General features: G+C 42.1%; 1 protein-coding gene across 3 annotated transcripts; it reads left to right on the top strand.

The window, feature by feature from the left end:
* On the top strand, positions 1-21,699 carry LOC101837919 (scavenger receptor cysteine-rich type 1 protein M130). 3 transcript variants are annotated; one of them, XM_040738341.1, is made up of 17 exons: positions 1-181; positions 1,081-1,164; positions 2,058-2,378; positions 4,023-4,346; positions 6,320-6,640; positions 7,354-7,674; positions 10,329-10,643; positions 10,742-11,056; positions 11,689-11,784; positions 11,866-12,180; positions 13,561-13,881; positions 15,304-15,615; positions 15,973-15,996; positions 16,153-16,260; positions 17,666-17,755; positions 18,782-18,909; positions 21,504-21,699. In XM_040738341.1, the coding sequence occupies exons 1-16, from the start codon at positions 136-138 to the stop codon at positions 18,898-18,900; spliced, it is 3,432 nt and encodes a 1,143-aa protein (XP_040594275.1). In that variant the 5' UTR covers positions 1-135; the 3' UTR covers positions 18,901-18,909; positions 21,504-21,699. The 3 variants fall into 3 exon arrangements, with proteins under 3 accessions (XP_040594275.1, XP_040594276.1, XP_040594277.1); XM_040738343.1 differs by having other exon boundaries at positions 2-181; positions 18,856-18,909; XM_040738342.1 differs by lacking the exon at positions 1,081-1,164.
* The last annotated feature ends 2,811 nt before the right edge of the window (positions 21,700-24,510 follow it).

Consider the following 24,510-nt stretch of genomic DNA (forward strand, 5'->3'; position numbering starts at 1 on the left):
CGTTCCTAAGAACGAGATGATTATTTTAAGAACAAGATGATTATTTCCATCAGTGATTATCCACTTTCTACGGAGAACATTTCTCTACAATAGTACGAGGAGACAAAAAAGCCATCAAAATCATTAAGCTTTGGAATGGGCATGCTTGGAATGGTTCTTCTTGAAGATGCTGGACCTCCCGGTAAATGTGTCTCATTTATATTTATCCTAAAGTAGAGTTTAGAGATGTTCTGACAGCAAAATGATGTGATTAGCATAGGAGAGCAAGGAACAAAAAGGCATTTGGGTCCTATGGATGTGCTTCTAATCAGCCATAGACCCCAAACTAAAATTGTAAAGAAGGAAGCAGTTTTTGTATTTATTTTATAAAGTTGTCGAGGTGAAAATTCAAGTCAGGATCTGAAGTGAGCAGAACTGTCCTGAGTATGCAAACAAGAGAGATAAAGTGTAGGAATCAATACAGATTAAAAATATGGAGACCGAATTCAGTGCAAACTTCTACTTCATGATGTGCATGGACCAGCCAAAATCATTCCTCAGTTTTGCATGAGTGTTGAATTGCAGTGTGTGATGAGGAGGTTGATTTTTTGGGCGTTTGGGATGCAGAGTATTCTATCTGTGACACTGCTGAGATGCTATTTAACAAGCACTGTTGGTGGAATAGTACTAACATGAGAAATATCATTAGTTCTCTCATAAAGCTTATTGTCTGGTGGACCAAGGAGACATGGAGATGGAGGTGGGAGTCACTGATGCTGAGAAGGTAGAGGACAGAAAGTTCAGAAACCTGACCTGTAGTGTACAGAGAACGTGCTCCATATCTAGTTTCATTGATGCCTCCTTTAGCTAGGCAGCTGTAAGACCTGCCTTGAAAATCTGCTTCCACGCCCAGTGTTCTCACAATTCCCCACTCCTAGGCTGCATACACGGTCAGGGCCTGGGTCTGTATCTGTCCTGTGCGTCATCTGTTCGGTAGGAGAGGTTTTTCTTCTTAACAGTTTGGTCTTCATCAGACCACAAACCCTGAACTTCTCCAAGATCGCTCATTATTAAGCTTCACGTCTGTCCTTCGTTTCATAGGCTGTAAAGGATTTGTCCATTTCTGTTTCTTCATTGTGGCTGTAGCCTCACTCCTCTGTGTCTCTGCTGTTACTAACTCTCCTGGTGAGTATGTCACAGAATTGACTTATGGCCCTCGGCCACTCTGACATGAATTGTCAAACAAAAATCACAATTTCCTGTATGTTAAGTAGTATCTAAAAACCCATGCTCCTTGGAGTTAAGAACCAAATATTAAAAGCACACAATAATATTCTAAGCAGGAGTCAGCAAATGATTAGTGTGGTCTTCTCTCACACAAACAACCCCATGTTACAAAAGACTGAAAGCAGTACGTGGAAAGAGAAGGAAAAAGCACAAAGTTACTGGGGAAAAGGGATTCTGAAAACACTCATAAATGCAAAACCCAGATTTTAACATTTAAAAATGGATTGCTCGAAGTCAGGCTGGGCTCTTCAGTTAAGCCAAAATGACAGAAAAAAAAAGCACCAGAGGTAATCTGAGAAAACAAGGGAGAGAGAAAGGAAAACAATTCCCTAGATTTCTGTTTAAAAACCAAAAACTAGTTTCAGCAGATTTCAACTACTTTATAAACTGTTGTATAAATGCATGAAATGGATATCTAATTCCATCCAGCTTGTTTTTCCATTCCCCCATGGTCACTATCAACCTTATGACTAGGAAGAAACACATGCAGTTCATCGTGTAACACACTGTGCATCTCAGTTTAGAAGGTGTAAGGATACCCGGCCATACAATTAAAATCCCATGTATTATTGTGCTGCTAGCTCTCCCAGTTTTGCCACTGCTCTACTTGAAGCCTGTGGTACTAACAATTCCACCTGGACACTGGGAAGTAGCATTCTCCTACTGTACCACGGTGGGGTCAGGATGGGTCTCAACTCTGACTCTAAATCCCATGGCAGTAATCTGAAAACTTCTCCTGCTCTCTGAATTCTCTTTGAATCATCATTTGATGTGTTGAATTGTTGTTGCAGGAGGAATGAAAAAGGAACTGAGACTAACTGGTGGTGAAAACAACTGTAGTGGGAGAGTGGAAGTTAAGATCCACGAGAGGTGGGGAACAGTGTGCAGGAACGGCTGGAGCATGAATCAGGTGTCTGTGGTTTGCCGGCAGCTGGGATGCCCAACTTACATTCAAGCCCTTGGATGGGCGAACTCCAGTGCAGGCTCTGGAGACATCTGGATGGATAAGGTTTCTTGCACAGGGAATGAATCTGCTCTTTGGGACTGCAAACATGAAGGGTGGGGAAAGCACAACTGCACCCATGAGCAAGATGTTGGAGTGACCTGCTCAGGTAAGGCTGACCTACGTCCCAGCAAGTGCCACACACGTCTTCCTGACTCCACTGACTCCGTCCATCTCCCCGGAAAAATGGGGCAGCTAATTCTAGCGCAACCATTCACTGATGCAGAGATTCCATGCAAAGTATTTAATCTTTCTAAGCATCTGATGACTCCATAATAAGACACTTGCAGAGCTGTTTGCACACTGGAATATTACAAGTGCTAAAACTGTTAGTTTCTTCATGGACCCCATCTTTCCTTCCCATGCTGCCTCAGTCATCTGCATCTCTTCCTCCTCCTCCATTTTTTAATTATTAATTTTCAAATGGTAAAACAAATTTCAGAACCATAAGAAATCTTTTCAGGCTCTCACCTGTGTAAAGAGCTGATATTCATCTATAGCTTTAGTGTACTACTATCTGCTCTTATTTTCTTACATAATGAAGAGTGAAATTAAACTTGTTTTTCAAAGTTTGAAACTTAAAGGAGCAACTAGAATCTAATAAGAGAAAAGGAACCAATAGACGCTTGAGGGCTGCTGGTTTCATAGAGATCTGTTCTCTGTATGTGTGAGATCCTTCACCCTAATTCCTGCTTAGTCTGCAGAGCTCACCTCTAGGGAGATGGTGGCACACTAACCAACAGAAAACTGGTGACAGGCCACTCCCCCAACCTCTGTGCTACTCACTTCTTGGCTTCATAGTTTTTTCTAGTTGATCAATGCTATGTCCTGCTACTGAGTCTCAAGTCAAAGATCCATGAAGTGGGCTATGGTGATAGCATGTATTGTTTAAATGTGTAATGACTACTTATTTATACTTTAATTGTGAGCTCTTATCCTTACTAATTATTATTATTAATTGCCCATAATGAAAACAACTCTGGCTAAGTTGGGGACTTTGGTTGGAGCTTCTAGCTCATAAAATTTAATTTCTTGTTTAAGAAAGTGTTTCTAAACATTTTTGTCAACTGCAACTTTTCCAGTGTCCCCAAATTTCAACCAAAGTCTCCCTTCGTGTATTTTACGCCTCATGGAAACTCATTGCGTGAGAAACATATATCATTGTTTAAAAAAAAAAAACCAAAAAACCTCCTCCTCTTTTTTGCTGAAAATGACAGCAAATGCCTTGAGGAGAAATTTGATTGCTAAAATTGAAATAAATCATTTTCCATAATTTTAAACACATAATGTTTTCCAAACTGTTGTGTTTATTTGAGCATTTTCATCATTGCTTTTTCTTATTTTCCAATTTCAAATTCAGCATCAATTTTTCATTCTTAGAACTCTTTTACTTGGGAGGAGTTAAAATAAGGAATCTAAGCATTTTGTCATTGACCATTTTCAACAACTTGATTAGAAGGCCAATTTCTTTTTTTCGTGTGTGTGTGTGTGTGTGTGTGTGTGTGTGTGTGTGATACTGATCTTTTCTATACCAAAGAGCATTTTTACCTATAACACAATATCCTTGGAAAGTAGGTATATAAGAAAACCATTATTGTTTGTTGGATTTATCAGGTCAAAATTCTCCAGTATTTGGAAGTGGCAGTATATAAAAGTCAAACACTATTTTTTAAGAAGGGCATCAAATTCCAAGCCATCAATGATTAATTGCTTATGAAAGGACTTTTCCTTTAAACCTTGGTCTTTTCTCTAGATGGATCCGATTTGGAGATGAGACTGGTGAACAATCACGGCAACCGGTGTTTAGGACGAGTAGAAGTGAAGTTCCAGGGGAAGTGGGGGACAGTGTGTGATGACAACTTCAGCAAAGATCATGCTACTGTGATTTGCAAACAACTCGGATGTGGAAGTGCCATTAGTTTCTCTGGCTCAGCTAAGTTTGGAGCTGGTTCTGGACCAATCTGGCTTGATGATCTGACGTGCAATGGAAATGAGTCAGCTCTCTGGGACTGCAAATATGGAGCATGGGGAAAGCATAACTGTGATCATTCTGAGGATGTTGGAGTGATCTGCTTAGGTAAGGACAATTCCGGGTTTCCTGTTGTCTGTGACGGACAGGAGGTACTGGGATTGTAAGCCTGAGTCCTTGAGAACATAATGAAGAGAATTCAGCCTCCATCATCTTACTACTGTCTCATTTGGTGTCCCAGCTCTAACATTTGTGAATTCACTAACTGAAAACAGGAAACGGAAACAGTACAGGGTCAGACTGGTGATGAAGAGATTGTTTGTTGATTAAGAGACTCCTTACTGTTTCTACAGAAGCCTAGGGTTCAGTTCTCAGCACACATAGGATGACTCACAGCTGCCTGTCACTGCAGTTCCACAAGATTTGGCCCCTTCCCCCGATCTTCTTGGGTACTGTGCATACGTAGTGTATATCCATATGCTCAGGCATACACACATACATGTAAAGTTCAAAATAAATGAATAGGCAATTAAATAGTTACAGGATTAATGACAAATAATGCAGTTTAGCTCCATCATAAGAGAGTGTTTAAGAAAATCTTGATGGGGGTTGAAGATGGGGTGAAGAGAGGCAGGGGGTGCTGAGGTGGGAATGTGAAGAGGGAAGGATTGAAGAAGGAAGGGGTAAAGAGGGAAGGGGCAGAGGGACTAAAGAAGCCAGTAGAAAACTTTTAAAGCTTTCGTACATGTGAATATTATGTGCTGGACACATACCTCCCTCAAAACCCTTACACTTTCCTCGTCATTGTCCCTCCATTAGTACCTCTGTCCTTTTAGACTGCTTTATTTCTACCCTCATGTCATTTCTAGGTAAGTAGGTAGATAAGAGAGACAGACCATAGATATAAAAATGGAGAAATATCACAAATACATAAGTTTATGTATCTGTGTAAAAGTCTATGACCCACAACTGAAATAGCATTCCCTCTTTGTCTTTCTGATGTTGGTTTAAAAACAAAGTTCTCTCCTCATCATCCTCCATCATCATCGTTTTTAGCCATCTCGACCTGATCCGTCCCCAACCATTAGCTCCAATCGCTAGCACTCACCATGAAAATGAAAGTGCCAGCACGGCAGCACCTCCCAAGGGCTCGGGCTATCCACAGCAAGCACTGCTTCTGCCTGCTGACAACAATACTCAACACAGGGACCCAGGCTGCTGGTTTGGGCTCATCACCGGATAGTCTGCAGAATTAAGGATGGTTCTTTAAGGGGTGTTGACTGTGGGAAGTGAGTAGATCAGCCTCCCCCACTTCTCAGCCCTTTAATTAAGAAGCACCCTATTAGTTACTCTTCTGTTGCTGTGGTAAAACACCATGATCCAGGTAACTTATAGAAGGAATGGTTTGTTTGGTCCTAAGGGTCTATCTCGGCCTGGAACATGACAAGGAGCAGAGCTGGTGGCTAGAGCAGCAAGCTCGGAGGTCACTTCTTAAAGAGCAAGCACACACAGAATGGGAACTGGGAGTGGTGCAATGCTTGTAAAACCTCAAACCCTTCCCCCAGGGCCAGACTTCCCTCCAGAAAGACCACACCTCCTAAGTCTCCCAAACAGTGCCACTACCTGGGGACCAAGTGTGCAGACATCTGACCCTGAGGGGAGCAGCTCATTCAGACCACCACGGGGACTCACAAAAGGGTCAGGTGCACAGCACAAGCAGGGTAATGGAGAGGACCACATGGATGACAGTGAAAGCAGATGCAGAGTATTTACACAGACTGGAGTACAAGGTGGAAAACACAGGCAGATGCACTTTAACAAGACAGAGTAAACAACTGCATCATCAGTTGTAGTGACACAACAGGCACAAAACTGAGTCTAGACAAATCTCTGAGACCCTCCCCAAATGCGCACTGTGTCCTAAAAAGTCCTTGCCTGGTGCACTTCTTCAAGCAGTAGAATGGTGCTGTGGAGTGATTGCCTGTATCCATGGCTCCACCCCTTTCTTTGACTCAGCTAGAGCTGTTTTTAATCACATTATCCTTATTTCCCTTTCACTGACTTGTTCGTTGTTATTATAGAGGGAGCGGATCTGAGCCTGAGACTGGTCGATGGCGTATCCAAATGTTCAGGAAGATTGGAAGTGAGATTCCAAGAAGAATGGGGGACTGTGTGTGATGATAACTGGGATACCCATGACGCTGCTGTGGTGTGTAAGCAACTGGGATGTCCAACTGCTGTCACTGCCATTGGTCGGGTTAATGCCAGCGAGGGATCTGGACCCATTTGGCTTGACAATATGTCCTGCAAAGGAGATGAGTCAGCTCTTTGGGAGTGTAAGCACCAGGAATGGGGAAAGCATTACTGTAATCACAGAGAAGATGCTGGTGTGACATGTTCTGGTAAGTTAAAAAGCAATCGAAGCATGGAGAACCTATATTCATTAGAAGTAGGAATAAGTGTTAAGTTGTGAGTAGTGGACATAATTAATTCATTGTAGGGAATTCCTTCACAGCTGAGAAGAATCTTACACATTCTTCATAGGAGAGATGCTTGGCTCCATTTTCTGTATTACTTTAGAACCACACCTTAAATTCTACATCTATGTGAAGCTCAGAGAGTCAGCATTTTAAGGGACTATGATGAATGGCGCACGTATGTGTGTGTGTGTGTGTGTGAGTGCGTGCACTCACATGTGTATCATATTTAGTCTTTAGAACTATGTACCATTTACAATAGAATTCACAACCTATGTTTGTTTATCAAAGACTCAGGAAATAAGTAATCCAAAATTAGGTGTGGTGGCACATGCCTGTAATCCAAACCACTCAGCAGAGAGGCTAGGACAGAGGATGACAAATTCAAACACATTTGGGCTCCTTACTGAGACTCCACCTCCAAAGCTAAAGCAAAAGTAAAAAGAGGCATCAGGCACACAACCCTTTTCCACTTTATGTAAGGGACTAGGTTCAATCCTCTGTGATGCCAAGAACCAAGCAAGCAAACAATAGGAAGCAGGTAAGTCACAGTTTACAGTGTCTTGGTATCTGGGAAGGAGGGGAGGACCATGTGTTTCCCCAGGTTCCTTCAGCCTGCGCTTATGCTTCTTCTGCAGACGGGTCAGATCTGGAACTGACACTTGTAGGTGGAGGCAGTCGCTGCTCTGGGACTGTGGAGGTAGAGATTCAGAAGTTGAAAGGGAAGATATGTAACCGAGGCTGGTCCCTGAAAGATGCTGATGTGGTCTGTAGACAGCTTGGATGTGGATCTGCACTCCAGACAAGTTCTAAAATCTACTCCAAAAGCAAGGCAACAGATACGTGGCTCTTTCCTGGCACCTGTAGTGGAAATGAAACTTCTCTTTGGCAATGCAGAAACTGGCAGTGGGGTGGCCTTTCCTGTGACCACTTGGAAGAAGCCCAAGTTACCTGCTCAGGTGGGACTTAAAGGCATATGCCACCATTGTCCAGCGATGGCTTACTTTTGATGCTTTTTCCAACCCTTTGAATCAGAATGTGTGGGTGCATTGCTTGTTCTAATCACAGAATTGGGATTTATCTTAAAATAAATCTGCACTATCTTTCTGAAAGGAATGATGTATTTGACACATATCTTAATGTGTCTGTATTATGCATATGTAATATATTGACAGACTGATTTATCCTTCAACTGAAAGCGTATGGAGAGGGTCTGAGAGATGGCTTAGTCGATAACCACACACTCATATGGACCTGAGTTTAGATCGACGGCATTCATAAAAAGCAGGGTGACACAGTGCACACGTGTAACCTCAGCACTTGAGGCTTAGAGCGGCTGTTCTCACAGTTAGCAAGAGAATGCTACCCAAACCTCACAGGCTTCTCATCTACGGCCTTACCTGTGGTCGAGAGGCACTCACAAACGTGACAGGCATCATGGCAGCCTCTGCCTGTCCATCGCTGCTCTCTGACTGAAGGCCTAGTGAAAGCAATACATCGGAAGGCTATGGTAGGCTTGCTGCTTCTGTTATAGAGAACCAACTTCATCTTCTGATTCGACTGCATTTTATGACCACTGAGCTGAGGGACAAGACATTCAGGGAGTTTCAAATGACAGTTATTTCTCCTTCTTTGTGTATATCACATACTTTGCTAATGATCAAAAGGAGGAAGTTCTAACTTTTTCTTCATTTAGTTTTTTAAAAAAGGATTAAGGCTGGCTTAGTTACTTTGGCAGATGAAAACTTAACTTGTTAATCAAAAGAACCAAATCCATGGATGAAATTTTATTTAATGACTCTTATATAAAAATCAATGCAGTCATACATTTGTCAGGAAGAAAAGTCCCTTAAAAAGCCGAGTCCAGTATTTTGACCCTGTATAAATAAAGCACCTGTAGTGTGCATGGATGCATGTTACCAGAGTCACAAAAATCAAGGCTGAAAAAATGGAGTCCCCAAATATCTTATTTGTGTGGAAGAGTTTCCCTTTGGACTTAGATTTAAGTGTTTTAGGGTTGGGGAATAGACAGATTGCATACAGAAAGAATTTGTTAGTGCCAATAATATGTTTCCATCAAGAAAGAAAGTACTTTTGGTTTGGTTTTGCTTTTCTCTGGTTGTGTTATATTTCATTTGAAATGACTACACATGAATAATCCAGAAGCTACAGTAAACCATGAAGGCAGGGTTTAAATGAGTCCACACAATCCAATATAAATGATAAGCAGGAATTTATTAGAGAAGCACTTACACAATCAATAGTAAACAACACCCCTAGGATGTAGTCACCACCGCAAGTTCACTGGCAAAACAAGATGCCACTACAAAACCTAGTTTGACTTGATCTCAGAAACTGCCTTGACTTAAACATTAAGGGCTGTCCAAGACGACCAAGCACATAGTAGCCAGTGATGTCTTCTCAATGCAACAAGAAGTTCTGGACTTTCCAATTCAAAACCATTGATTATTTGTGCATGGCATCATTTTTTAAAACTTGATCTGCATTTAGAAATAGATGGATTATTTGTCTCACATTTGAATAGGAATTCACTTTAATGGTAAAATTTTGGCATGCTAAGCCATTCTATTTGTTTCTAACTCAGAAAATAGTCCTATGTGGCACATTTTTAGAGATACTTTAATGTAAGATAAAAGGCATATGATCTGAAAAGAACACAGAGAGTATGAACGCCACAACAGCCGAAGGGCTGTCTGTCTGTCTGTCTGTCTGTCTGTCCATCTGTACCTTGCCACAGGCAGCATCAAAGACTGAACGCAGACATCTGTGAAGGACTTATGCTCTTTAGAAGGCCCGCCCTCAGATATGCTTTTCAAAAGAAGTGAATTTGGAGTAGTTCATGTATTCAAGAAGCTGAATGGTTCCTGGGTGTTAAAGGAAATCCTTGCTTGTCTTGGTGACCAACCCTCTTGGCCATCCCAATCTGAGTTCCATTTCTTGTTACTTGTCATCTCTATTGTTTACACTTTAAAGACCAGCCACACTTGGTGACATGCAGGTTTGTTTTCTCTCTTGGTCCTGAAGGCACGAGGTCTGGGAGCCTCCTGTAGTGCTGCCCTTCTAGTTGTCAGAACAGATGAAGCACAGCGTTGTGTGGCGAGGGGCAGAGTATGCACAGTCTGTCTACAAGGCATGTGGTAAAACCCTGTCAGAGAGGATTAGGAAGAGGACAAGAGAGTCTCAGACAGCAAGGGTAGTGCATTCCCTTAGACTTCTGGTGTTCAGCGTTCAAAATGGAAATACGTTGAAAACCTACAGGCAGTTGCGATAAGGTTGGCGTAGGCTTCAGACTGCCGCAAGTGGCGGGCTCACAGTGAACAAACTGTGTGTTATGAATGAATGCAAGTGACATACTAGAAAGAAAGAGACGTTCTAATCTTGGTTTTCCTCAAGAACCAAAGCTCTAGGATTTTCTTAGGAGGACAGGTACATTGGGAAATGTGAGATCCTCAATTTGCTATGCTCGGTCTAGACAGAAAATCCAGGAGGTGCGGTGTGGAAAATTGCCGAGAACCCACAATGCACCTAGTTGACGCCATGGGTTAAAATGTGCAAATTTTTTACCTCTCACAAAAACACTATTATTTTTCAGGTCACAGGGAACCCAGATTGGTTGGAGGGGAAATTCCATGCTCCGGTCGTGTGGAGGTGAAACATGGCGACATGTGGGGCTCCGTCTGTGATTTCGACTTGTCTCTAGAAGCCGCCAGTGTGGTGTGCAGGGAATTACAATGTGGAACAGTCGTCTCCATCCTAGGGGGAGCACATTTCGGAGAAGGCAGTGGACAGATTTGGGCTGAAGAATTCCAGTGCACTGGAAATGAGTCCCATCTTTCACTGTGCTCGGTGGCGCCCCCTCTAGAAGAAAGTTGTAGCCACAGCAGGGATGTCGGCATAGTCTGCTCACGTAAGATGTGGAAAATGTCTTCAGCTAGCTCCTGTGCTGTGAAGGAGAGAGGGTTAGGGAGTCACAAATGTCTTTTCTAAAGCCCTGTCTCCTTTCAGGATATACAGAAATTCGCCTGGCAGGTGGCAAGACCTCCTGTGAGGGGAGAGTGGAGATCAAGGTGCTCGGAGCCTGGGGGTCCCTCTGCAACTCTCACTGGGACATCGAAGACGCCCATGTCTTATGTCAGCAGCTTAAATGTGGAGTTGCTCTGTCTACCCCAGAGGGAGCACAGTTTGGGAAAGGAACTGGTCAGATCTGGAGACACATGTTCCATTGCACGGGGACTGAGCAGCACATGGGGGATTGCCTCGTGACTGCCCTCGGTGCACCCATGTGTTCTGAAAGACAAGTGGCTTCAGTTATATGCTCAGGTGAGAGGATGGAGGGCGGAGCCAATCACGAGCTGTGCTCTAGAATCAGATGGGCCCGAGGCAAGGATAAAGCAAAAGGAAGGAAAATGGTCTGTCTGGGGCTTCATGAGATGCGTGCTACACTAGTAACTACATTTGTCGTATTGGAAAGTAAGTGAACTTGATTTTCATCAGCCTGAGTGCTGCCTGGAGCTTACTGCAGCGGTTCTCAACCTTCCTGATGCTGCAACCCTTTAATACAGTTCCTCGTGTTACGGTGACCTCCAACCATAAAATTACTGCATTGCTACTTCACAAATATAACTTTGCTACTGTTATGAATCATAATGTAAATTTCTGATATGCAGGATATCTGATATGTAACCCTCGTGAAAGGGTTGTTCGACCCCCACCCCAGAGATCGTGACCCATAGGTTGAGAACCACTGGCTTAGTGAATCCTAGGCTTTCTCAAAGCACCTGCTTCCCTCACTTCCGGTGCCCATCAATTTCCCCCTTTCTCTGTGACGCGTCCACCTCGCTCCCTCTTCCTAACGCTGCGTTCATCTTCAAATCACCTGCAGGACTCTCCATCTCACCCACTTCAACATAGCCTTTTGATCTTACATGCCTGAATTTTTTTGGTGTTTTCAGGAAACCAATCCCAGACACTACAGCCATGTAGTTCATCGTCCTCGGTCCAAACAACGAGCTCTACCATTCCACACAAAAGTGATGTTCCCTGCATAGGTAAGACTTTGTGTTCCATCTATGAAAGTGGTCTGACTCCTTCAAAATGCACTTTATTGCTAACTTCATTTCTCTTTCCAGCCAGCGGTCAACTTCGTTTGGTAAATGGAGGCGGTCGCTGTGCTGGGCGAGTAGAAGTCTATCATGAGGGTGCCTGGGGCACCATCTGTGATGACAGCTGGGATCTGACTGATGCCAGTGTAGTGTGCAAGCAGCTGGACTGTGGTGTGGCTATCAACGCCACCGGCTCTGCTTACTTTGGGGAAGGAACAGGGAGTATCTGGCTTGACGAGATGAACTGCAGTGGGGGAGAATCGCATATTTGGCAGTGCCACTCACACAGCTGGGGGCACCACAACTGCAGGCACAAGGAGGATGCTGGTGTCATTTGCTCTGGTAAGTTCTGCACAGAGCTCCTGGTCACAGCTACATTTAAAATGGCCAAGGAGCAAATGGTAGTGGATACCAACCTGAAGTATACCCAGAGTAGTCTGTTCAGGGATTTCCAAAGTCAGGAGCCCCAAAGCATTTTCTTGACACGCTGTTACAACCTCAGGTGTTGGCTGGTATACATTAAAGAGCAAAATCCAGAAGCAGGTCTGAATATCACAAAAATGCTAGCAGTGAAGTGCTTTTATAAATATATTAGAGCTGGATATTGGAGTCAATGACTCCCTTGATAGTTTCAATATGAGTAAGGCAGACTAAAAAGAACAAAAACAATTCTATACAATATTTTTTAAAAAGAGATAATTACCATATTTAAATAAATCATAAAAGCAGATACATGAGTTTTATTTGCCAGCAGGGCAAATATTACCATGAAGAAGCCATTCTCTCGCTTTGTACACATAACAAGCTTCAGAGACTTTTATGAACCAGAAAAGTGCCCCTAGTTGCAGTGTGTTGAGGAAAATAGTATTAGGACCCAGTAAAGTAATGAAATGAAACAATTGTACATTAGAAGCAACTGATCCCTATTTAATGACATAAAGCTGCTAGCAAGCATCTATGGCAAAGTCATGTGTCAAAAAAGGAAATATTTCTTCTTAAGATAATGTACACAAAGTGTTGGCTTTAGCACCTGCATCTCACTAAATGTTAAGTACCAAAGATGTCTCAAACACCGTACTGACACTAAGAGTTTTGAGTTGATGCACGCACCAAAGCCCTGATTTGAACATAAGTGGGAATGTACAGGCTCTGAGACATCCAGCCATATCCCTGAAATGGTTTATGTGTCTATTACAAACAAAAAAGAGGAGCTGGAGAGATGGCTCAGTGATTGGGAGCACCGACTCCTCTTCCAGGGGATCCAGATTCAGTTCCTAACACCCACATGGCAGCTCACAGCTGTCTGTAACTCCAGTTCCAGGGAACTCAACACCCATAGCAAAACACTAATGCACATTAAAAATAACCAAGCAAACAAACAAAACAAACAAGAATTGAATAAGACTTCCTGAATTAAAATTACAGTAATTTGGGGAGAAAATAGAAATTCTATAACTGACAAGAACTTGGGGGAGGTTTTGAATCTCATAAGCATCTCAGAACACTGACAGTCTTCAAAAGACACACCTAAGTACAGAACTCCAGATTAAAAAGCTGCATGGTCTGTAGAGACTAATACTGTGTTTCATGAAGATCTGCTGGTTTATTCAGAGGTTACTAACAAATTATTAGTTGACACATTGTATCTGTTACAGCCATTCTTACATTAGAGAAAAAGGTGTATTCTTCAGAGAAGTGACACCACCAATTCTTTTCCCCCAGAGTTCACGTCTCTGAGGCTGACCAATGGCATCCCTAAGGAGAACTGTACAGGTCACCTGGAAGTGTTTTACAATGGTACATGGGGAAGGGTTGGCAGCAGCAATATGTCTCCAACCACTGTGGGGGTGGTGTGCCGCCAACTGGGCTGTGCAGACAGCGGGACCTTGAAATCAACATCTTCAGACAAGACACCATCCAGGTTCATGTGGGTAGACAATGTACAGTGTCCAAAAGGAGTTGACACCTTATGGCAGTGCCCTTCCTCTCCATGGAAGCAGAGACAGGCCAGCCCTTCAGAGGAGTCCTGGATCGTCTGTGACAGTGAGTACCCATTGTCAATAGGAAATTTCTGTTCCACCACTCCACCGTCACCCTCTGAGAAAACATGAAATTGTATTTCCCTGTTCACACCCTGGATTAATTTGTTAGGTCTCATTAAGCAAGAATGGGTGTAACTTCTAGACAATAGTTAGGATTGGAATAGTTGGTTTTATGTAATTTGTATTATCCATGTGTATACACACTTACAAGATCAGTAATCATTATTCCAGACTTTCCCATTTGTGTGCTATTTGGTGGCCTTCTCTAAGAAGACTAAGAAGAGAATACATGATTAATGACTGCAGTTTTGAAAGGCCTACTTTCCTTTCCCTATATTGCTTCCAAATATTATCTTGCTACATTGATATTAGAAAAAACTCAGAATGGTTGATTCTCAACTATTTTTATTATGCATCTTCTCTAGCTGTAAGACTGATATTTCTGTCCACATCCCTTTTGTCCATGTGAGAAAATGTAACTTTCCACATTAGTAATGTTGACCTCATTCACTAGCAGTTTCTTGAGTCACACAATGATTCTTTTTAAATACTATCTTTCATAATTCCTTGAGAATCTCATACAGAGTATTTTGATCATATTCTCCCTCTCCCTCAACTCCTAAGCTGTGGGCTGCATTTTCACCATAGTAATGATGTCCTTTGCTGTGTAGGAGTTCTCTGTTTCATTTGACCCCATTCATCAAGCATTTGATGGAATATATGCAGTTCGATGAAAAGACATGTACTTTTATTTTAAAAATTATAATCATATCATTCTTTTAAAATTCCCATTTGTTTTTATATATTTTATTAATTCTTTGTGTTTCATACATGCATACAATACATTTTGATCATATTTACCCCCTATTCCTCCTTCATCTTCTCTCAGATTCAACATCCTAACTCCCCTTCTGACTTCATGCCCTCCTTTTGCCTTTCCTTTTCATAACCCATTGAGTTTAATAAGCTGCCCATATACTCATGGGTATAGAGCATGGCCAACCTAAAGAAAACTGACTCACCAGCCTCCAAGAGCCACCAGCTGTCACTAGTTCCTCAGCTAGAGAGGGCTCACCATGCCCTCCCTGCCCCATGCTGGCATGTTGACTGGCTTGATCTTTTGCAGATAACCACAGCTGCTATGAATGTGGTGGTCCTGCCATGTCCAGGAAACATTGTTTTGCCTCAGTCTTTCCCAACCTTACAATCTTTCCATCTCTACCCCCGCCCCCCCCGCCCAAGGATGGTCACTACGCCTTGGAAGTGAGTGGTGTAATGTAGATGTCTCATCTACAGCTGCCACTTTCTGCACTTTGACCAGTGCACATTAATTTTTAAAGCAATCAGATATCTGTCCTCTATAGCCTTTCAGAAGCTTTCATCTTCTCAGGGATAACCCAGATGTCTCTGATACTTTTTTCAGACAAAATAAGACTTCAGGGAGGACACACGGACTGTTCTGGACGTGTGGAGATCTGGCACAGAGGCTCCTGGGGGACAGTGTGTGACGACTCCTGGGATCTTGATGATGCTGAGGTTGCGTGTCGGCAGTTGGGCTGTGGTCAAGCTGTGAAGGCATTAAAAGAAGCAGCCTTTGGTCCAGGAACCGGGCCAATATGGCTCAATGAAATGAAGTGCAGAGGGAATGAGTCTTCCCTGTGGGATTGTCCTGCCAGACCATGGAGTCACAGTGACTGTGGGCACAAGGAAGATGCTGCCATACGTTGCCTTCCAGGTGGGTGTCAACAACCCGGGTTGAGCAGGACTCTTCAGTAGCAAAGACAAGCCAGGCATTAAAATGTGATGCATTCATGCTCGATCTGTCAACAAGGGGGTCTGATAGGAAGACAATCATGGTGTTTCTATACAAAGAACGATGAAAACATTCGCTGTTACACAGTGGCTATCACAGAGAACAGACATGCAACCTATATATCTGTGTGCAAGAGACAAATGACTGGGAGACCCATGCTTTAGTTTAGAAAACACAGTTCACTTGCCTAAGACACAGTGAAGGCTCGTACAAGGAAATATTGGTATTTGCTTTATCCAAGACCCTCAGAATTGAGTCTCTTTCTCTTTTCTCCTGCAGGAGCGCCTCCAAAATCAGAACATGGTAAGCATGGAGCTGTATTATTTAGAATTCCTCACATTTAGAAGACTTTGGGTCAGAAGGAGTTCTGAGGCTGGAGTTTTGCTTCGGGGCTCCTGCACATGGCCAAAGAAAGCGGCTGAGAATTTATCATCTTTCTTAATATTTTCCTCTGCACAGGTCACTCGGTCCTCATTGCACTCTTGATCTGTGGGGCCATTCTGTTGGTCCTTGTCATCACATTCCTCTTGTGGACTCTGAAGCGAAGACAGATACAGTGGCTTACAGGTCTGAGCAAACTTATGATCTCTTTCACATATCCAAATGATTAAGGGCTTCTTGGGCTAATTATAACTAAGTAAACAAATTACTCATGAGTGAAGGTACCAGAAAGTGGGGATCATAAAAGGTCTGAAGAGTTTCTCAGAATATAAGGAGCAAAATTTCCTCAGGTGGAAAAAAAAAGCTCTGACTACCATAATGTGTTCTGCATTCTATGTGTTTAATTGGAGTAGATAATTAATGGAACTGGCAGCTTAGAATAAATACACAATTCATGATTTAGAATGAAGGTTTGTTCTTAATTTAATTTTCTCTTACCATAATAACCTTAATGAAAATTGTGTTATTCTATCAAACAATGTGCTAGGATCTAAAAGCCAAGAAAAGGATAATAAAATAATAAAATGTTTTTGTTTAATGGAGCTTCAGGTTTAGTAGACTATAGATACACGACAATGTAGCGTTCTACTAACCTGAATGAGAAACAAAGTGACACAGAGGACAGAGAGATTATCTGACATTAAAAGGGGCTTCTGAGAAGCCTTTCAGACAGATTTTAATGATGATTCCAATGACAGAGCAAGAGACATTCCAGAGAAAGAAGGTGTGCGCGAGTGCGGGGAAGCTTAAAGGATGAGAAGCCGCTTGCCAGGCTAGTGTAGAGGAGGAGCAAGTTATGAAATCCTTGTGCCTGAGGGTCCAAGGATGCCTGGTCATTAGGGCAGCGCGTGAGACAACTGGAGTGGTCAGCTGTACCTGAAAGCGACCGCGCAGCAAGGGCGTGTGTTACAGTTGTGTAGTGTGGTGCTCTGTAGGACTCCTGACGACAGGGGGAACACAGGCTGTCTCCAGCTCTTTTGCTGGCTTTTGGGGTTCTGCTTCTCGTGCTGGGTCACCTTGCCTTAATACATGGGGAGGTGCTCCATCTGACTACAACCTGATGGGCCGTGTTTTGCTTACACTCATGGGGCACCTGCTCTTTCCTGAATGGAGATAAAAGAGGAGGAGATTGGATATTGGGAGAGGGGGTGGAGGAGAGGGATGGGGAAGGGAGGATGTAAAATAAATAGATGAATTTTAAAAGGAAAGGGGAAAAAAAGAGCATGCATGAAAGGTTGAAACAGGACCACATCACTGACAGGAATAACTGAGATGAAAAATGAAAAGGGCTTTACAATGAGAATGGAGGGGAGGATGCACTCCAGTTAATCCCAGAAGGATGTTGGCTTCCTCGGTAGGAAAATGGGTTGTTATATCGTGACAACAGAGACAATGGTCTGTCTCTCTCATACAAGCAGGCGGGTAAACAACCGCCTAGGTAAAGATTGAGACTGCTCACATGGCTGGTGAAAGGCTGAGATGCAGGAGGGTTGGTTTTTACTGATCCATAACCCAGCACCTCTGTTGTCAGTTTCCTCCAGAGGACAGATTTTGGTTCATCAAGTTCAATACCAGGAGATGAATTCGAGGGCAGACGATCTGGACCTGCTGAAGTCCTCAGGTCAGTGGACTGTGGAAGAGCCTAGAGCTTGGAGTTTCAAACAAGATACTGCAGTCGAGGCTGAGCATCCTGCTTTGATTAATAGCTGGAGAAGTTCTGAAAGCCCGTAATGGGAAGTTTGCGGTGCTTGGGGAGAAGGCACGAGGTTAGGAGAGCTGCTTCAGCCGCTAATGGCTGCGCTCACGCCCAAAATGTCAAGAAAGGCAGCCGCGGGCTGAAAATCGTTTTTAGAAAGCATAGAAGCGCAGCAGCCACAAGGAAGTCTCTGTCTAGCCTCAGAGGCTGATCGCTGAAAGGGTGTACCGACCCAGCGGCATTGGACCTCATTTTCCTGAAACAGAAATCCGTTTTCTAAGACTGTTACGGTGACTATTTAAATTTTCTGTCCTTTCCGTTCTTAAGAATAACTTGGCTGTGTATACTTAAGGCCTGCGATATGACGTTGTGGAAAACACAAAGGTGCTATATAGTTACTACACCGAAATGAGTGAGCATTTCCATCGTCCCCAGCAGGAATCCTGCCCAGAGCACGGTGTTATCGCTACGGCACATGCGCTGCACGCGAGCGCCTACATCCACTCACCCGGCTCAACCTTACATCCTCTCACCTGTGTCTTTTCCTTCAAAAGTTTTATCCACTCCCACTCCCTGTTCACACTCGTCCTTGAATTTGATTTTTATTATATTATTTTTCTGAAGTCTCAAACTTCAAGTTTTCCATACTCCATCCAATGAGACGCCATTGCCGCCCCCAGAGCCAGCTTTATCTTTCATTCTAGAAGAAATGTCCTGGTATTCACTGTCCTTGCTCCATGGAGGAACCTTCTGAGAGGGACTCAGCTCCTTCTTCGGGCCGTTGCTGCTGCTATGTCAGACACAGATTTAAGGATCAGGACCGGTGCTGGACCCTTAGCCCACATCCTTCGCCTGCCCAATCATGTGCTGTTTTTAGGTGCTTAGAGAACTCCCAAGTTACTTGAGGCCAGGGCTGACATATATTCCCAGTAATTACCTTTTTCCTTCCAGAAAATGCCAATGATTTTAATGCTGATGGACTAACGTCTCTGTCTAAATATCTTCCTATTCCTGGACTTAAAAAGGGAGCAATTCAGAGGCACACTGAAAAGGAAAATGATAACTTATAATCCACTGAGGTGAGTGAATCATATTCAAAACAGTCACACTTCTTTTGAGACAGACAACTCCTCTTGTATTAGAGAGAAAAGGATGCATATACATATATTATCTGTGTTCAGATATAGGCTAACTCATTGTAAATATTACTCAACTGCCACTAAGATGTGTGTGTGTGTGTGTGTGTGTGTGTCTGCTTATCAAGAACAATGATACATCCATAAGGATAAGGAGAAATAGGGTAAATAAATATTTTGAAACATTACAGAGATCCTATCAGACAGTTATAACATTTCTATAATTCATGCTATGATAAAGATCGTACAAGACACTACAGATGACAGAAAATTCATCTAGAAAGTTTAGGGAGATTATAAGAGGATGTGATATTTAAGTTAAACCTTAATCATGGTTGAAATATGAACCATTCTGGGGACAGGACATAATATGTACAAACTATGGAGGAATAGATGATAGCCACCCCTTGGGGAAACAGGCTTCCACTGAAATGCACACATTACACACATTTATAACTATGCTTAAGCAAAACATGCTTGGATTCACATTTTACAATTATCTTCCATGAAGAAAATTTAACAAAAATTATGAAAATGTAAGAAGTGAAAAAGCAAGAAACTTTGTTAATTTATACATTTTCTAAAAGATGGTGAAATGCATTTGCAGGTATATTTTTCTGGGTTTTTTATTTAGTAATTACAGAATATAGTGTTATATAAATATTATATATGATCTATGAGAAACATAAATGGAGACAGAGTCGAAGACAGAACTCTTGGAAAATCTATAAATGTAAAGTGTTGGTCTGGGGTGTGGCTTGGGGTTAGAACACTTGTCTGGTGTTTATCAGGTTCTGAGTTTAGCCACCAACACTATAGTGAAAAGAAAGGCTAACACTTATACTATGAAGTGTTCATGTCCACAGATTATAAAGATTTAACTAAGGAACAGTTGAGCAAAACTACATAAAGGCATTTTGCACAAGATGAACTGAATTAAAAATTTGATGGCACCAGAGAGATTGCTCAGTAGGTAAAGTGCCTGCCACATAGCATTCAGATCCCCAGAACCCATGTAAAAAAGCCAGAGGTGGCAATACACTAGTAAGCCCAGATCTGGAGGAGACAGGTGGATCCCTGAGGCCCACTGACTAACCAGCCTCGCCAAATCGATGAGCTTCAGGTTCAGTGAGAGATCATGCCTCAAAAAAAAACTGTAAGATGGAAAGAGATACAGGAAAGATGCTTGACATTGGTTTTGGATTTACACACACACACACACACACACATCCACACTAGCAAATGCTCACACAACTAATAACAAGCAGATAAACAGAATAAAGAGAAAAAAATTAAGTTCAAATTGATTGGTAGTCTAGAGAATTCATGTTATAGTTTATAACGAGATCTTACTTCATATAAATCAGACTAGCAAACATTTAAAACGGCATCAGAACCTATTACTGATGAGAATTAAGAGAAAGGAGCAATTTAAGCCACTGCTGTTAGAAAAGGCACAGTGGCCTCCAGAACACACAATCAACCGACCCCTGCTAAAATGACAGCCCAAGAGCTTCATAAACCCTTCCACTCACCCTACATCCCTGTGAGGATTCTGTCCTTACAAATAAAGTCATCAATGTGCAGACCTTTGTCAGGAGCTGTCTACTTCACAGTATTGTCCGTTACCAATAACCAAAAAATAAAGATGGCAACTTCCCAGCTCAAATGCTGAGAAGCCTTTGGTTTAACTCTAAAGAGGACAATCATGCACAAATGTAAACATGATTCTGTAATTTGCAACATAAAGTAAAATGCTTCTATCAGTGACTGAAACAATTTCTGTATAGATAGAAATAGTTACAATTCTACCTACATTGTAGCCTGGGGATTCTGAAAAACTTCTGACTTACAACTTCAACTGCATTAACATTCCCTGAGGTGACAGGTCTTTAGACATCAACCACTGTGTGACAGCTGTTGTGGAATCACAGGGGTGTGGCTTTGGGAAATGACATCTTTTTCTTATCTTGGTTTTTGTTTTGTATTGTTTTGGTTTCTTAGGCAGGGCCTTGCACTGTAGCCCAGGCTAGCTTCACACTCACTACATAGATCAGGTTAGCTTCAAACTCAGAGCAATCCTCCTGTCTCAGCCTTGTGAGTTCTAGACTCACAAGTGAGCACCACTGTGCCTGACCTTTTAAATGTCATTTCTTTTTTTTTTTTTTTTTTGGTTTGGTTTTTCAAGACAGGGTTTCTCTGTATTGTTTTGGAGACTGTGCTCGAACTCGCTCTGTAGACCAGGCTGGCCTCGAACTCACAGAGATCCGCCTGCCTCTGCCTCTGCCTCCCAAGTGCTGGGATTAAAGGCGTGCGCCACCAACGCCCGGCTTTAAATGTCATTTCTTGATCTTACTGTCACAGCATGGAACAAACATGGTTTTCACACACACTAAAGCTCAAAACTCTTCACACTGAATCCTCTGCTCAGTAAAGGCAGTACGTTTTCTCATACAAATGAGTTTGGATATATGGTATCTTGTGATGCATTCTTCTATGTAAAGACAGAAATGACCTTTTTCTTCTTAATGGGCTAGGTTGGCACTTAAGAAACCTGGACACAATAGCCAGATAAATGGAGCAAGAACCCTGTCCATGCACAGATCGCCAGAGCTGCATCTTCATACTGTCCTGGTATCCTGCTGAACTTACAGAAACCCTATTGAATGTGACCACTCAATAGATGTGGAAGATTTTTAGGGGATTAAATAAACAATATTGTTACTGGTTTAACTTCATGTGTTTGTTTCTTTGTTTTGCTTGCTTGTTTGATATAGAGGCCCACTATGTAACCCTGACTGGCCTGGAGGGGGCTATGTAAACCAGGCTGGCCTAGAACTCATAGAAATTTACTTGCCTCTGCCTCCCAAGCGCTAGTAGGATTAAGAACCTGTACTTCCACGCCCAGTTTAACCTTTTTGCCTTGATTTTTATAAATTTCTGGTTGGGTTTTTCTGAGTTTTTAGGGCTTCATGAATATTATGTCTTTTCATTCGGCATGCTGATTTTCAAATATTATACACTTCCTTCTAGTTGAGTTTAAGTAATAACTTTCTTATAGCCAAATTAAAGAAGTCCATTTTCACTTTGGATTTTTTTAAATACAGGGATATGGTCATCAAGTCCATACAGAAACTGTGACTGCCTATATGGGGTCTTTAAAGAGAAAGAAGATGGAGGACAGGGGAGGAACGTGAGAACAGGAGTGGGGAGCCGTTGAGAAGAGGCTTAGCAGAAGTGGGAGTAGGGGAATAGTGTGCTCACATGCATCCTACTCAAGTATGATATCTCTAAAGATGTAATTAATAAAAATTGGAAGGCAGGCTGTACTGTAGTCAGTACTTTTTGTTGCTACAATTCTGCTCACTGGCAGGAAATGCACAAGGGTCCCTGCTAGGGAAAAGGACTAAGTGGTTTAGTTCCTCTACCCTCGGGGAAGTATCGTGTATGCTAAAACCATTCATAAACTGTGAAGTTTCTATATAAATATAACTACTGTAAAGTCAGTTCACTTATGACAAAAATTACTATGGTAACAGTCACAAAAATATAATGGTAAATATTAACATAAAGACAAAATATTTAAATCAATTCAACACTAAGTTAGCATCTACAAACTTTTGGCTATCCCATTCTTTTATGCAGTTTTTTAAAAAGTAATTTTTTAATTACAAACTGATATTTATCACAAAAATATGATGCTTTGGAATAGTCATATGGAGTGGGATGCTTAGATCAGGCGAATTAGTATACATTACTTTGCATGTGTTTCTCTGTCCTGAGAACATGCTAAAACCTACTTCCCATCCATTTTCAAGGATCAACAAATTGTTACAAATCACAGCTACATGTTAAAAATGTGTCTCTTGAATTTATTCCTGTTATCTAACAAATTTTGTAACTTTTTAGTGACATCCCATTCTGGCCAGTTTTCTGTCAACTTAACACAAACTATAGTTGTTGGAAGTAAGGAACCTCAATTGAGAAAATGCCTCCATAAGATCCAGCTTTTTCTAATTAGTGATTGAAAGGGGGCATTTTCCTAATTAGTGATTGGTGGAGGATGAAGCTGTCCTTTGACTGGTGGTCCTGGGTTCTACAAAAAAGCAGGCTGAGGAAACCAATAAATAGCACACACACCCCACCTCATGTCCTCTGAATCAGCTCCTGCCTCCAGGATCCTGCCCTGTTTCAGTTCCTATCCTGACTTCCTTCAGAGATGAACAGTGATGGGGAAGTGTAAGCCTAATACACCCTTTCCTCCCCAACTTGCTCTTTGGTCATAGATGTAATTGACTTCCTTGGGTTGGTGTTTTCCTTCTAGTACTTTCTGTAGGATTGGATTTGTAGATATGTATTATTTAAATTTGGTTTTATCATGGGATATCTTGTTTTCTCCATCTATGGTTATTGAAAGCTTTGCTGGGTTAAGTAGTCTGGGCTGGCATCTGTGGTTCCTTAATGTCTGCATAACGTCTGTTCAGTACCTTCATTGTTTTCATTGAGAAGTCAGGTGTAATTCTGATAGTCTGCCTTTATGGGTTACCTGGCCTTTGTCCTTTGAAGCTCTTAATATTCTTTCTTCATTCTACATGTTTATTGTTTTGATTAGTGTGTGGTGAGGGGACTTTTTTTTGGTCCAGTCTATTTGGTGTTCTGTAAGCCTCTTGTACTTTCATAGGCATGTCCTTTAGGTTGGGTAAGTTTTCTTCTATGATTTTGTTGAATATATTTTCTGTGCCTTTGAGTTGGACTTTTTCTCCTTCTATCCCTACTATTCTTAGATTCAGTCTTTTCGTGATGTCCCAAATTTCCTGCATGTTTTAAGTTAAGGATTTATTGGATTTAAAATTTTCTTTGACCAATAAATCTATTTCCTCTATCGTATCTTCAGTGCCTGAAATTCTCCCTCCCTTCTCTTGCATTCTGTTGTTTATGTTTGCATTTGTGGTTCCTGGTCATTTACCCAGATTTTCCATTTCAAGATTCCCTGAAGTTTGTACTTTCTTTATTACTCTATTTCAGAGTTCAAGTCTTGAATGATTTCCTTCACTTGTTTGATCGCTTTTTCTTGGTGTTCCTTAAGGAATTTGTCAGTTTCTTCCAATTTTTTGTTTGTCTTTTCCTCCATTTATTCAAGGGAATTTTTCATTTCCTCTTTCAGGGCCTCAATCACCCTCATAAAGCTATTTTTAGCTTATTTTATTTTACTTCATCTGAGTTGGGATGTTCAGGTCTGGCTGCTGTAGGACCGCGTTTCTAGTGATGCTGTGTTGCTCTATATGTTGTTGACTGTGCTCTTCCCTTGTCTACGCATCTCTTCCTCTGTTGGTATAGGTGGAGCTTTGCTTCAGGGGGCGTCTTTCTCCAACTGGTATAGTTGGGGGCTGTGACTCTGTTGACCCCTCCCTCAGGCACAAGCAAAGCAGAGCCTCTGGTGAACGCTCCTCCTGTGGAAGTGGACCCAAGGCTCAGGTGGTTGCTCTTTGAGATGCAGGTGGGGCGACAGCTCCAGTGAATACTCCTCCCATTGGAGGTGGGGCC

Source organism: Mesocricetus auratus, unplaced genomic scaffold (assembly GCF_017639785.1).
Source record: "Mesocricetus auratus isolate SY011 unplaced genomic scaffold, BCM_Maur_2.0 Super-Scaffold_100676, whole genome shotgun sequence".
NCBI lineage: Eukaryota > Metazoa > Chordata > Mammalia > Rodentia > Cricetidae > Mesocricetus > Mesocricetus auratus.